General features: G+C 37.9%; 1 protein-coding gene across 3 annotated transcripts in view; it reads left to right on the forward strand.

The window, feature by feature from the left end:
* Positions 1 to 14,581, forward strand: part of ANAPC4 (anaphase promoting complex subunit 4) — a 40,845-nt gene that overhangs the window by 19,894 nt on the left and 6,370 nt on the right. For 2 of the 3 annotated variants that reach the window (XM_017518405.2, XM_017518407.2), the window contains 5 exons: positions 4,561 to 4,616; positions 7,551 to 7,600; positions 8,809 to 8,865; positions 9,178 to 9,234; positions 11,698 to 11,791. In XM_017518405.2, the coding sequence (XP_017373894.1) occupies positions 4,561 to 4,616; positions 7,551 to 7,600; positions 8,809 to 8,865; positions 9,178 to 9,234; positions 11,698 to 11,791 (314 nt within the window). The remainder of the gene's footprint in view (positions 1 to 4,560; positions 4,617 to 7,550; positions 7,601 to 8,808; positions 8,866 to 9,177; positions 9,235 to 11,697; positions 11,792 to 14,581) is intronic. The other variant, XM_017518406.2, reaches the window with a different exon arrangement.

The raw sequence follows: 14,581 nt of genomic DNA on the forward strand, positions 1-14,581 counted from the left end.
CTTTTTTGAAAAAGCTGTAAAAGCGTTACTCTTTATTCTTGATATGTTGAAATTTCATAACAGTGTTTTTAGATGTTGATCTTTTAATTCATTCTGTTATAATAAGAAAGCTATTTTAACCTGAATTCTCTTGTATTACATTCTTTTAATAGTTTCCTCCTCCATCTTTTATTTACTTTATTATTTGTTTATTTTTTGTGACAGGGTCTCTCTATGTTGCCCAGGCTGAACTTGAGCTTCTGGGCTCAGGTGATCCTCCTGCCTCAGCCTCCCAAGTAGCTGGGACTACAGACCATTATGCCTTGGTTTCTCTTTGTTTTAAACTAGATTTTTGTTCTAGAAATATGTTTGGTCAGATATTAGAATTCATGGTGGACTGATTTCTGTATCTCTTCTATTTCTCTTATCGTTTTCATATCTTTGTCTTTTTGACTCTGAGAGTTTGACTGTTGTCAAATGCATCATTCATCAGTAGACATTTGTTGAGTACTTAACTGTGTCTTAAATGAGTTCTAGACACTGAGGATGTAGCAGTAAACTAAACTGAAACAGATCTCTGACTTCATGGGTCTTATGTTCTAATGTGGTAAGACAGACAATAAACAAATGGGTAATTAAAACATTTAGCAGGTCAGACAGTGATAAGTAATGTTGAGAAAAACCAAGCAGGAAACGAGGACTTAGGGCATGATAAGGTAGGGAATTCAACTTTCTATAGGTGGTCAGGGAGGCCTCACTGAGAAGGTGAAGTTGGAAGGAGATGGGAGGGAGCAAGCCCTGTTGATGTTTGGGGGCGGAAGGGGCAGCAAGTGTGAAGGCCCTGAGTTTGGAGTATGCCTGGCATGTTGCAGGAACAAGGGTTCTGTAGCTCAAGTGGATTGAATGAGAGTAATATAGGGGTGAATGACAGGTGGTAGAGGATGGCCAGGTTGCATAGAGCCTGTGGGCAGTTGTTAGGACTTCGGCTTTTACTCTGGATGTAATGAGAAGCCCTTGGGGAGTTAGGAGTAGTGGAGATTTAGGTTTCAGAAAGATCCCTCTTGCTTGAGTTGAGAATAGCCTATAGATAGGCAAGGACAGAAGCCAAGAGAGAAATGATGGCCAGAATCTGAAGTGGTCAGGATCAGGATATGTTTTGAGAGTATAATTAACAACATTTTTTCAATGCTTATGACAGATGGTGATAATAAGGGAGTCATAGGATAATTATGAATTTAGGGTCTTAGCCCTTGAAATAGTAGAATTGACATTTACTGAAAGGCGGAACTAACGTGAAGTCAGGTTTAGGGAGGAGGACTGTGGAGTAAGATCAAGAGTTTGGTTTGGACATGCTGGATTTTTCTTTAGACTTCATATTTAGAAATAATTTTACATAAAAATTATAGGAATAATAAAGACAACTCTGGTAATACGCCTTTACCTGATTCATCATTTAAAAATATTATGCTATAGTTATCATATAATTTATCTTTTCTGAAACATGTGAGAGTATGTTGTTTATATGAGGTGACTTTGCCCTGGAATATTTTAGTGCATCTTTTCTAAGACTAAAATTATTTTCTTACATAACCATAGTACAACTACCAAATTTAGGAATTTGAACACTAATACAGCACATGAACCCTCAGTTCAATTCCCCTTTAGCAATTATCCCAATTATGTCCAGTATGATAAGATGCATTTCAGGATCACCTATTGATTTTAGTTGCTATATCTCTTTAATCTTGAGCAGTTTCTCATACTTTCCTGGTCTTTTATGAAAATTGACCTTTTTTCATAAAAAGCAGATCATACATATGTATGTATATGTGTGTCTGTATATCTTTATTTGTGTACCTCATTTTAGGTTTGTCTGGTTTTTTTTAATGATTATATTTAGGTTATAGATCCCTGGTCAGAAATACCACGTAATTGGTGTGTCCTTCTCAAGTTGTCACATCCAGCAGCACACACAATGTCCATTGTCCACCCCGCTCAGTGATGATAATTTTGGTCACCCTGTCAGTTGGCTTGACGTATTGAATTTGAAATGCCCATTAGGGTTGCAGGTGGAGCTGTCCAGCACAGAGTTACTTATGTGAGACTAGTGTTGAAGGGAGGGGTCCAGGCTGGAAATGTGCATTTGGGAGCCCTCAGCACATTTGTGTTATTTAAAGCCATGGGACTGGATGAGACAATGAGTGTGCTTAGAGAACAGGAGCGACCTGATTTAAGAATGGGGACGATGAAGAACTAGGAGAGGAAATGGGAGAGACAGAACAACCAGAGGAGTGGGCGTCCTGCAGGCGGAGCGAAGAAGGCACTGCAGGAAGGAATGAGGGATCGGTTGTCAGATGCTAAGTCAAGCAAGGGAAATACCAAGAATAGATTAGAGTCTTAGAATATTATTAGGATAGTGACCTTGATGAGAGCCACCTTGGGGAGTAATGGGAGCTGGTACAATAAAGAATAAGAGCAGATACAGAGAAGACAGCAAGGACAGCCGCTTGAGGAGTTTTGCTGTAAAGGGAATGGCCAGTAGACGGAAACAGAATTGTTGGGTTTTTTTCCTCTTTTTATCTTGGAAAGAACTGGAGCATGTTTATATATGGATGGAATGATCTTCTAGAAGGGAAAAAATTGAGGTGAGAGAGGAGAGGCTGTAAAGCAAGAGTATATGAGAGAGGTGGGATCTAGTGCAGAAGGGAAAGGGTTAGAAAAGCAGAGGCAGGAGCTCATCCAGTTACAGGAGGGAAGCCTGAGAGAGGAGGGTCACAGAGGCCAGTGTGTGAGCAGGTGGGATTTGGGGGACGTTCCCTTCAAGGTGCTTTTATTATCTTAACAGGACGTCCATAATCAGCTGAGAGTAAGGATGGGGAGGCAGTGCTGGAGGTTTAAGAATACAAGGAGACCTGTGAAGCAGCTGCCTAGTCCAGCAGCAGGTCTAGTGGGCTAATGGAACAGGAGGGCTCTGGGAGTGGGAAAGTGAGGCCCACTGGCATGGCTGCAGGTCTGCTTTAGGAGTGGGGCACAGAGCAGGGATCTGTTAGATTTGCCAGGTGTCATGAGTACATGAAACAGGAGGAGCAAGGGAATTGAAGCAAGGATCAGATTAAAATGATGGCCCTCAAATCTGAACTAATTTAGGAAGGAAGTGAGGACATGTAAGGGCCGAGAGACAACTCAGAGCACAGAGGCTCCTTCCCAGCTGCCGTCTCCATGCACTGCCTGGCACAGGCCTCCTTTCTTAAGCTGCATCATTCACTTTTGCTGTTGAGCTGCATCAATCCTTCTGTCGCTTTTGACATTTCTGAAATTTGATTTCTGTTGTTCTCTGTGTTTTTCTCAGTTTCTAACACATGTACCCCTCTCCATCAATGGCCATTTTAATGGTATTTTAGAAGGTAGAGGCTGTAGTTGCGTGCACTTAGAAGACAAAAACACAAGGAGAAATGGCATTGCTTTTCCTGTATTTTGAAGTGTTTTTTGATTCATCATATTTGTAAGGAACAAATATAAAATATTATGCTTTCTGTGGTCACTTCTCAATATGAACAAAAGGTAGTTGATTGTTCCTTTCAGGTTAGTAGAGTTATTACAGGTTACAGATGGAGAAACTGAGCCATTGAGCATTTTGATGTTGGTCTGGTGGCCTGGGGTTGGGTTGAAGATAGTGACTGCACAAAGGAACTCTTTTTCTTTCTTTCTTTCTTTTTTTTTTTTTGATCATTGCTGCAAGAGGGTTTTGATTATGTTGCTTAGTAACATAAGAGATATTTCTGTCTTTTATTACAAGTGTTTTACTTTGTACTGAAAGGTTAATGCTACTGACCTCTCTCTCCAATGATATTATGAAACAATGCTTGGAAAGGCCTTTGAGATTTAGGAATGAAAAGCACAGGTATTTGCCTAGAGTAATTATCTTATACATGTGAGCTTAAAGAGATTGTTTAAAAAGTGATAACCCATCTCTATTCAGAAACAGTTTTATCAAAATGAAGATGACTTCCATTTATAACACTTAATTTTGGGGGTATATTTGTGTAAAGCCAAATATATCCCCAAAATTGAGATCTCAATTGTTTGAATAAAAACTCAGCTTCCAAAAATAACATCCATTGATATCAGAGGTAATGACATAGCACTAATCTGTAATAATGATTTCCTCCTGTAGTTGGTTTTTTCTTCTTACTGACCAATGAGTATTTTCTTTTAAAATGAGAATAATGCTGAACAGTTTTTTTTTTTTCCTGATTTCATTTATTTTCCAAGTTAGAAAAGGATTTCATGCTTTACCAAATAATAAAAAAGACTGTTACACAGTTTGTGGCAAGGCTGTTGTAACCAGTTAGACTCTTATTTGCTTTATTTTTGAAAATAATCAGTATTTGCTTTTTTGAAATTTTATTTTTAGGTATGTGTTTGATTTGTAATATCTGCTGTTCTAAAGACTTAAATATCACCCAGATAGGATAAAATAGAACAGTAAGGATTATGATATTTCTTGGCAGTTGAGCAGTGATATTTGAACCCCCACATCATAATAATATTTCTGATGTTTTTTTGTTTTTATCTTTTTAGAGTTATAGATAGTAGTATGAAAAACTTCAAAGCATTTTTTCGGTGGCTCTATGTGGGTAAGTTAATTGAGTAAAGCATTTTTATTTTAACACTTTAAAAAACGTGCAGGAGTATTATCTTAGACTGTTTCAGTAAATCTAGTACAATTTCAAATACTTACCAAAGTCGAGAGAATCGTATAATGATCCCTGTTGTACCAATCACCTAACTTCAGCAGTTATCAGCACGTGGCCAGTCTTATTTTATTCATACTCCCACCCAGACCCACATCCTCACAGAAATACTTATTTTTTATTAGTATATAATAAATATACATATTTTCGACGTACTTGTGATGATTTGTAATACATTCATATAATTTGTAAAGGTCAAATGAGTATAATTGGGATATGTATCACCTTAAACATTTCTCCTTGTGCTGGAAACATTCCTCACAGAACAATTAAAGCTAACTTGTAGCCCCTGTTATCCCTGTCACTCACCGATAGTTCACACTTTTTTACTTTATGTCTCCTTAGGTTAAAATAACATTTTTAAATTTTTTTTTTTAAAGTATTAGGCACTGTTAGGTGCTAGATTTTAAAAGTAGAAAAGAAAAAAAAAGAGCCTTTGTCCTTGGTGAGCTTGTCTTCGTTCGATTATTTGGTCTTCTGTGTTTAGATCTCTGCTGTCCACTATGGTTGCCACTAGCCACATGTGGCTGTTTAAGTAGATTGAAGTCGTATAAAACTATGTATTTGATTCCTTAGTCCTACTGTTCACATTTGAGGTTCTCGGTAGCCACAAATGGCTAGTGACCACGTAGAAGTAGAACATTTCCATTACCACTTCTATTGTGTATTGATGCCCAGCTAAATAGAATGCAGACCACTTATGGCCTGTCTTTGTGTCTTCACAATGTCTTTGCGTTTGCGCAGGTAGTTGATAAGTATTTATCGACTTGATATTAAATGTTTTGTATTCACTCTGTATTATATGCATATTTTATTTAGGTCCATTTATATTGCTATTTTTGTGAACTCGAAATATCCTTAGAATAATCCAGCATACATTTCCTTCCAACATATGCAAAATTTAGTGTAAATGTAATTTATCCCACATTTGTTGAAATTCTAAAGAGTAAAATAGAATGTGAATTACCTGTAATGTGCTGATATCCTTTAAACAAATGTCCATATCTTCAGTTCTAATATTGTAAAAACAGACTTTATATTTTTCAACCTAACATAATTGCCTTTTTTTAAAAAAAAAAAAACTGAATGTGATCTGCATATAATGATACTTGAAATTTTTTTATGTTTCTGGAAACTGTACCAATACTAGCCAGAATGAGGAACCAGAGTGCTTATCAGGCTGGCCTGTTTAAGATCCATGTTGTTAATTAGAATAAATTACAATATTAAAACTGTATGAGACCTTAGAAGTATTTTTTGTCTTTGCAGAGGTAGTTTGGTTTTGCTTAAAATTATTGGAGGTAATTTAGGCAGTGTCTGTTCTTACTGCACATTCTAACTGTAGTAAGAATCAAGATTAGAAGAGAAATGAGTCACTGCTCGGTCGTTCTCATTAGAGCAGGACATTGAAGAAAGCACACTGGATTGGAGAAGTGGAGATCTACTTTTGATCCTGGCTCTGTTTCCAGTAGCTGTGTAACCTTGGTTTTCTTTTTTGTAAAATGTGTTCTCCATGAAGGCAGGGATATCTTTTATACTGATATATTGCTAGCACCTAGAGTATACTCAATAAATGGTTTTTTTTTTTTTTTTTTGATGGATAAGAATGAGTGGAACTAGATTTTAGCCCCCCTTTCAGATAACTTAGAAGTTTAAATTAGCTAAAAACAGTTCTGTATTTGCAAAATCACTTGTGACTTGCTTGTTACTGACCAAATACAATTAAGAACCATGTTCAAATACCATGCAGAAGCACATGCAACATACTTTGTCTTGACTTAGGTGGAACATAATACAAAACACATAGTACTGATGAGGACAACCCTATGAAAGGACAAAGAGAGTCAACCACAGATACTAGATCAAAGAAAGGCATATAAATATGCGTAACTGTAAGTGCGTAGCAGAAAAGACCAAGGGAAATAAACAGGTTTCTTTGGTATCGTAAGGCTTTGGAGGAAAGAATGGCTTGCTGATTTTAAGAGCAGAAACATCACCAGGTATAGCCAGGCATGGTGGCTCACACCTGTAATCCCAGCACTTTGGGAGGCCAAGGCGGGCAGACAATGAGGTCAGGAAATTGAGACCATGCTGGCCAACATGATGAAACCCCGTATCTACTAAATATATGAAAAAAATAGCTAGGCGTGGTGGCACACGCCTGTAATCCCAGCACTTTGGGAGGCCAAGGTGGGTAGATCACAAGGTTAGGAGATCGAGACCATCCTGGCCAACATGCTGAAACCCCGTATCTACTAAAAATACAAAAAAATTAGTTGGGCGTGGTGGCGCATGCCTGTAATCCCAGCTACTCGGGAGGCTGAGGCAGGAGAATTGCTTGAACCCAGGACGCAGAGATTGCAATGAGCTGAGATTACACCACTGCACTACAGCCTGGGTGACAGTATGAGACTCTGTCTCAAAAAAAAAAAAAAAAAAAAACCTTTAAGCATCTGGAGGTAAAAAAAAAAAAAAAGAAACGTCACCAGGTTAGAAGGAGGGATCCATGCATACATAGTCTTAGTACAGACAGCAGTTAGATTTGTCTGGAGTGACAACAGGTTGAATCAAAGAAGAAAAAGAAAAAAAAATAGTTTAGAATGGTTACACCAACAATTTTGAACATGAAAGTATGAATCAAATTTAAGTTCTGGCACCCTTTAGTTTTTGGAAGAAATATGATTTTTGTTGGTGAAAAGCTGTACAAAATTGAAGATTTTGTTCAGTGTAAAACACCTTGTCTTTGAAATGTATTTATAATTTAAATTATGTTTGTAGTTTGCCTTTAAAGATAATTTTTTAACTTTATCTTTCCAGCAATGTTGAGAATGACAGAAGACCACGTGCTTCCCGAGCTGAACAAGGTAGTATGTACTGGTGCATTTTCGCAGTGTTGACGTTGTCCTGGTTGAACTCAGCTGTGCTGGTCATTTTGGTACTCTTATTCAGTTATTAGTTAACAGGATGTCAGGATGTAGACATTAGATCCCTTAAGCCACAACTTCTTCAGAAAGAAATTTGTATGTTTTATGTATTGTTTCATCTCATAGAATACCTTCATTATGGCTATCTGAATTTATAGTTTTCATGTTTGGATAAGGTTTTATAATCCATGTAAGACAGCATCCTTGTATTCCTTACTTTGACTTCCTTAAATTTTACATGCTTCTTCTTTTCCTTGGAAATTAGATGTGCTTAGATATTAGTACCTGTGTTGATGTCTGATAAGCAACAGTTTCTTTCTAAGGAAAGAAAGAAAAAGGATTCCTGTAAGGACTGAGGCAAGTGGTGATGGAATCTCCTTCCAGGGAAGTCTTACAGAATAGGGCAGAATTTCCATTTGATTCCCGCAGCTCACTCTTCCTCACCCCTGCTGAAACTGTTGAGATAGGTAGTTTTGAGCCTGAAAAAGTGGGCAGCATTAAAATAAGCCTGTGGGAACTAGGTGACAAAGGGGTCCTCCACGCTCCACAATTCTTGCTAAGTAGATCTTTTGCACTGTGGGTGATTGGCCTTGTAAACCAGGAAAGTTTCACAATAGTTGTTGTTCTGACATCACTGTTAGCTTTATTTTGGGAGATAAAATATGTCAATTGTTGGAAGGGATCTTAAAATATAATTTTCTGAGGGCTGAAGAACTAAATTGGGATGAATGCAGGTCATTGCAAGAATCAGGGGTCTACACTGAAGCAGACAGCACTGTTTGCCTCCAGCCCTTGACTAAGGGTGATGCGTCTCATCTGGGGTCCAGTTCCCATTCCCAAAGGAGGGACCTCTGCACATGTGGTCTTAGCACAAGGCCTGAAATAATAAACAACCTTAGGCGATAAGGAGTTTTGCAGCTCTTGGATTAGCTGATTGGAAGATAAGTTCACGTGTTTAATTACATTTCAGAACCCCAGGAGTTAATATTTTCACAGTTGAACAATCTACATTTCTTTGAAAGAACTTTGCTGGTTTCCTGTGGCTTTTAGTAGATCGTAAAAATGTCACATTTATTATTATGTACCATTTCTTTTATTGAGCAGATTTCTTTTATCTTGATTTGTTTTCTTTTTGCTCCTCTTGTTGTTAGATGACTCAGAAAGATATCACATTTGTTGCTGAATTTCTTACTGAACATTTCAATGAGGTAAGAAGTTGGTCTTCTGAAATGCAGTCTAAAAAAAAATAATTGCAATAAACCTGGGTAATGATACAACACAATTAAATTTAACCCAATTTAATTGAAGTCTGTAGCAATTACTTTTTTTAAACTGTTGAACTAATTATGTTCATAAACATAGTCAATAAACTAGACTTTTGTTTGTGTGTCTTACAATCCATAAAAGAAAAGAATAACTGCCACTCACAGCTCTCTTGAAAAGGAAAGTTTTGGGTTTAAATGTAGGATACTTTTCTTTGTGAGCTGAATTAAGAATTAAACTCTGCTTATTTTTTCCAGGCTCCAGACCTTTATAATCGAAAAGGAAAATACTTTAACGTTGAAAGAGTTGGTCAGGTATGAGCTTTGAACTCATTTTATAGACCTTAGCAGTTGTTCATCTTTGTTATCCAAAGTTTCTGGAAAGTAATATAATACCAAGTAATACAGGAGCTCTGTCCTTTTAGTAAAATAACCAAAAAGCAGCAGCTTTTAAACTTTTTGATCTGAAAACCCTTTTACATTCTTAAAAAGCATTGAGTACTAAAAATACAAAAATAAGCCAGGTATGGTGGGCACCTGTAATCCCAGCTACTCAGGAGGCTGAGGCAGGAGAATCCCTTGAACTCGGGAGGTGGAGGTTGCAGTGAGCTGAGATCAAGCCACTGTACTTCATCCTGGGTGACAGAATGAGACTCCATCTCAGAAAAAAAGAATTACTGAGGAGTAGAAAAGAGCTTTTGTTTATGTGAGTTGTCATCTGTTGCTGATAGGCATGATTAGGTATTAAAAATTAAACATAAAAAAATTATTCCTTAATTCATTCAAAAATAGAATATACCAGCCAGGCATTGTGGCTCACACCTGTAATCCTAGCTACTCAGGAGGTTGAGGCACAAGAACTGCTTAAACCCAGGAGGTGGAGGTTACAGTGAGCCAAGATTGCATCACTGCACTCCAGCCTAGGCAACAGAGTGAGACTCAGTCGCAAAAGAAAAAGGAAAAAAGAAAATAGAATATACCCACTTACTATTACATGTTAATATAAATATTTTTAATGAAAAATAATATTTTGCAAAATAATTTAGTGAATAGTGATAATGTTTCAGAAATTCTTGCAAACCTCTTTGATGTCCAGCTTAATAGAAAACAGGTGAATTCTCATGTCTGCTTCTATATTCAGTCTGTTTTCATATGTTGTTTCTATAATATCAGTCCTCACACAGGTGTGTATATGGAAAGGGAGAGGTATTAGCTTTTTCAGATAATTGTGATGTTGCTTTATTATATCAAATCTGGACAAGTGATTATATCTTAAAGGTTCGCTTCAATGTGGAATCTAAAATTGCATCAGTGAACGTTTTTTACTCTGTTACATTAAAATTCATTCGTCTCCCTCCCACTTTGGATCTTTTGCCCATGCATAATTTTGTAACATCATGCTTTGGTCATTTTGAAAGTATCAGTTCTGTGAGTCATGCGGCTGTTCTAAATGCTGCCACCTTTCATCAAACTATAAGCTAGATTTCATTAATAGCATTACCAATTCACTCAGAAAAGTCTTTGTGTTGTGAAGCACACAGGGGCAGATGAGGTTTTCCAGAAACAATTTTTTTTGAGACAAGGTCGGTCTTCTGACTGCAGTGGTGTGATCATTGCTCACTGCAGCCCCCACCTCCTGGACTCAAGTGATCCTGCCACCTCAACCTCCTGAGTAGCTGGGGCTATAAGCATACACCACCAGGCCTAGCTAATTTTTGCCTATTTTGTAGAGACCCGCCATGTTGCCCAGGCTGGTCTTGAGCTCTTGGGCTCAAGTGATATACCTGCCATGGCCTCTTAAAGCATGGGGATTACAGGCATGAACCACTGTGCCCAGCCTATTTTTGCTTTTAACATAAGTGCTTTTTCTCAAAATAACGACCATATTTTGTGTAACAAAAGTACCTATGTATAACTCTCAATTCTGTCACACAGAATATTAAAGCTTTGTACTCAAGGGTTGAAACTTAATAAAGTCAGTAATTTAATGACTTCAAATGAAACTATCAGTATGTGACAGAAAAATAATACGGTGACTGCTGGTATGATTTGGGACCACTACCTTGACTCTTGGCTGAGTCACAGTTTTCCCCACCATCAGTGCAAATGTTACCAGTGTAAAGGGCAGGTGACATCTGCATTATTATAAAACTAGTATTGACCTTGTGGGTCCCCAAAAGCATCTTGGGGATTCCCAGGAGTCTGTGGACCTTACTTGGAGAACAACTGCCATAGAGTGAATGGACAGTATGTTAACAATTGATACTTGTGAAACTAATTTGTAACTTGCATATGTAAAATTAAAATGTGCTCATGAAAAAGAAACAAAATTTAAGTTTGATTTGTGGTCTCTACATCTACAACATATAACTCTTTTAATACTTTGCAGTCTGTTAGTTGCTTGACTAAACAAACTGCAAATTGTTCAGCAGTTTCTTCGATTTTTAAGATAGTAGCTAGCTGACACTGATGGAGGGCTTATTCTACCACATACACATAGCAGATTTTGGCTACCTCTCTTAGAATAATAGTAATGCACTTTCAGAGGACTTGGCAATAAAACAAAGTAACTTATTGAATTAAAAAAGTGTTAAATATGAACAGCTTTTAGACCCAAATTCTTTGATTCACTAAACTTAATTTTTTTTTTTTTTTTTTTTTTTTTTTTTTTTTTTTTTTTTTTTTTTTTTTTTTTTTTTTTTGTCTTTTACTTCCTTTCTTTTTCTATTTTCCCTTTCAGGTATGAATAAACTTAAATTTCTATTTCTGTATTTCTAGTACTTGAAAGATGAAGATGATGATCTTGTGTCACCCCCTAACACAGAAGGAAACCAGTGGTATGACTTTCTTCAAAATAGCAGCTACCTGAAAGGTATTTTATGAACCAACCAGATTTTGGGCATGGTTATTTTTACTTAAGACTAGGTCTGGAATAGATCTGCTAACAGTTTGGCTAAAAACTTGCTGACTGCTTATCTAAGTTTATTAGACTTATTTTTTGCGTCCATTTTTATTTGATTAAAGGATCAGCAAAATAACCAATAGTATATGACATCACCATGATAGATAGCAGACACTCTGAAGTTCACTATGCCGTAAAAAGATTGCTTATTCCTAAGTATTCTTATATAAGTGTGTGTTTTGCATCCTGTAAAAAAAATGGGATTTTGAGGGGAAACTATAGAGCCAACTAGTGAGAAAAGTCTTTTTTTTGCCAGTTTCAATTTATTATCTTCTAAAAGCACAGTGATGCTCAACTGTATTCTCCTCAGGTTGTTGTGTGTGTGTGTGTGTGTGTGTGTGTGTGCGTGGGCGCGCACGCGTGCGCACACACGCATGTACTTGTTATGCCTTTCATTTTCTAGGATGTCAGTGTTAATACAGTAAAGCTGTCCAGCATAATTGGGGATGCAGCACATAACAGCAGCCATTAAATATGCCAACACATTTTACCGTTTTAGGTGAAAATATTTTTAAAGCACGTGTTCCTTTGCTGTCTGAAAGAATAATCTGACCACATTTAGCAATCTTTGATCTTTAAGGTAGTAACTAACATTTATGGGGTGTTTAGCCTGCTATACACATATAATACCTGCTTTAATCCTCACAAGATTCTATGGGTAGGTACTTGGCATCCCCATTGACTAATGAGGAAACAGAAAGTTCGAGAGGCCGAGATCACACAAGCTGGTTAGTGATGGACCTAGGATTCTGTTAACGTGAAAGCCTGAGGTTTTAACTAGACAGCAGTACGAGGTGACCATCTTAATCCAAAAATCCGAAGTCTGAAATGCTCCAAAATCGAAAGCTTTTTGAGCACCAACATGACACCACAAGTGGAAAATGCCATACCTGACCTCATATGACAGTTCACAGTCAAGACTTTGTTTCAAGCACAAAATTATTAAAAATATTGTATAAGATGTACATGAAACATGAATGAATTTCATATTTAGACTTGAATTCCATTCCCAAGATATCTCATTATATATATCCAAATATTCTAAAATCCAAAATAAATCCAAAACACTTCTGGACCCAAGCATTTTGAGTAAGTGAAACTCAACCTATAGTAATTTCTGCCACTTCGATTTGGTTGCTGCTTCTATGAATGAATGAATGAATGAGGGAGAGAATTCTTTGATGCCTAGAACTTTGCATATAGTCTAAATTCTTTTTCAGAGCAGAACCTATTTTGAATTGCCAGAGAGTCTTGAGGTCAGTAGGGAGCTGCATTGGTGCAAGCTAGCTGCTGAATGGAGGGAGGATACAGGTACAGGAGATGCTACTCATTTACTGTATTTAATCAGAATGCCCAAGGATAGGCAGGATGTCTGGGGAGGGCCGGTGGCAGTGTGCCAAGAGTAGTGGCACCTGGACCCTGTTGCTATTTTGGCTATTATTGATTCAGGGAACTTTACCAGCCTAAAAATAGGTCCTACCCTCTTTCACCCCCACATCTTATGTGTCTGAATAAGAAAGGCCTGATCTTAGCTACAGACCTAATGGAACTCACTACTGAGTTCCGTAATGAATCCCAGTGAGGAAGTATCAGCGAATATTTTCTTAGACTGCAAAAATCAAGTGCTAAATACTTGATCTGTGTACTTTCTTAGGGTATGTGGGTGATTATTGTGTATTGGGTAAAAGTTGGTGCCATGGAAGCTGGCTTGTTTGGGTTGGAATCTGCTCTACTTCCTAGTAACGCGGCTGAGAGCAAGTTGTCTAACTCTCTGTGCCATAGTTTCTCATCTTAAAATGAAGATGATAATAATGCCTCCCTCAAAAAACTGGTGTGGAGATGAAATAATTAACCTAGATAAGCACCTGGACTAATGCCTGGCACTTCGCACAGAAGCAGTCTATTGGCTACCGTCTGAGCGGTTTCTACTTAGTGTTTCTGATAACAAAATGAGTTTTTTTTCCTCCTGACACCAGCCAATTTTGATACCAACAGGGTATCCTACAATTCAGTTCTGACACTAATTACAGGCAGTTAGCTCAGACTCCACAGGATGAGAGCGCAGACCCCCAAGACTGCCCTTGCATCAGGTGTCAGGTCTCTAGGTCACCCACATCTCTTGGGTATCCATGTTTGTTGTCTGACTTGGCTATACAGTCAGGAGTTCCCAGAACCTTCCTCCCCTTCAGGTTGGATAATTTAGCTAGAATGGCTCACAAACCTCAGGGAAACATTTAATTTATGTTCACCACTATATTATAAAGAATATGACTCAGGAACAGCCACAGAGAAGTGATGTATAAGGCAGAGTATGGAGGGAAAGGTGCAGAGCTTCTATGCTCCCTCAGCACCTTGACATGCTCACCACCTAGGAAGTTCTCTGAACTCATTGTCCCAGTGTATTGATGGAGGTTTCATTATGTAGACATGATTGATGAAGTCTTTGCCCGTTGATGATTGAACTCAACCTCCAAGCCCCTCTCTCCTTCCCTGGAGGTTGGTGGGTGGAGCTGAAAGTTCCAAACTTCTAATCAAGGCTTGGTCTTTTTGGCAGCCAGCCCCTATCCTAAAGCTATCTAGGTGCCAGCCAAGAGTTGCCTCATTAAAACAAAAGATGGTAATCCTAGCACTTTGGGAGGGTGAGGCAGGTGGATCACTTGAAGTCAGGAGTTTGAGACCATCCCGGCCAACATGGTGAAA

Source organism: Cebus imitator, unplaced genomic scaffold (genome assembly GCF_001604975.1).
Source record: "Cebus imitator isolate Cc_AM_T3 unplaced genomic scaffold, Cebus_imitator-1.0 Scaffold679, whole genome shotgun sequence".
Taxonomy (NCBI): Eukaryota; Metazoa; Chordata; class Mammalia; order Primates; family Cebidae; genus Cebus; species Cebus imitator.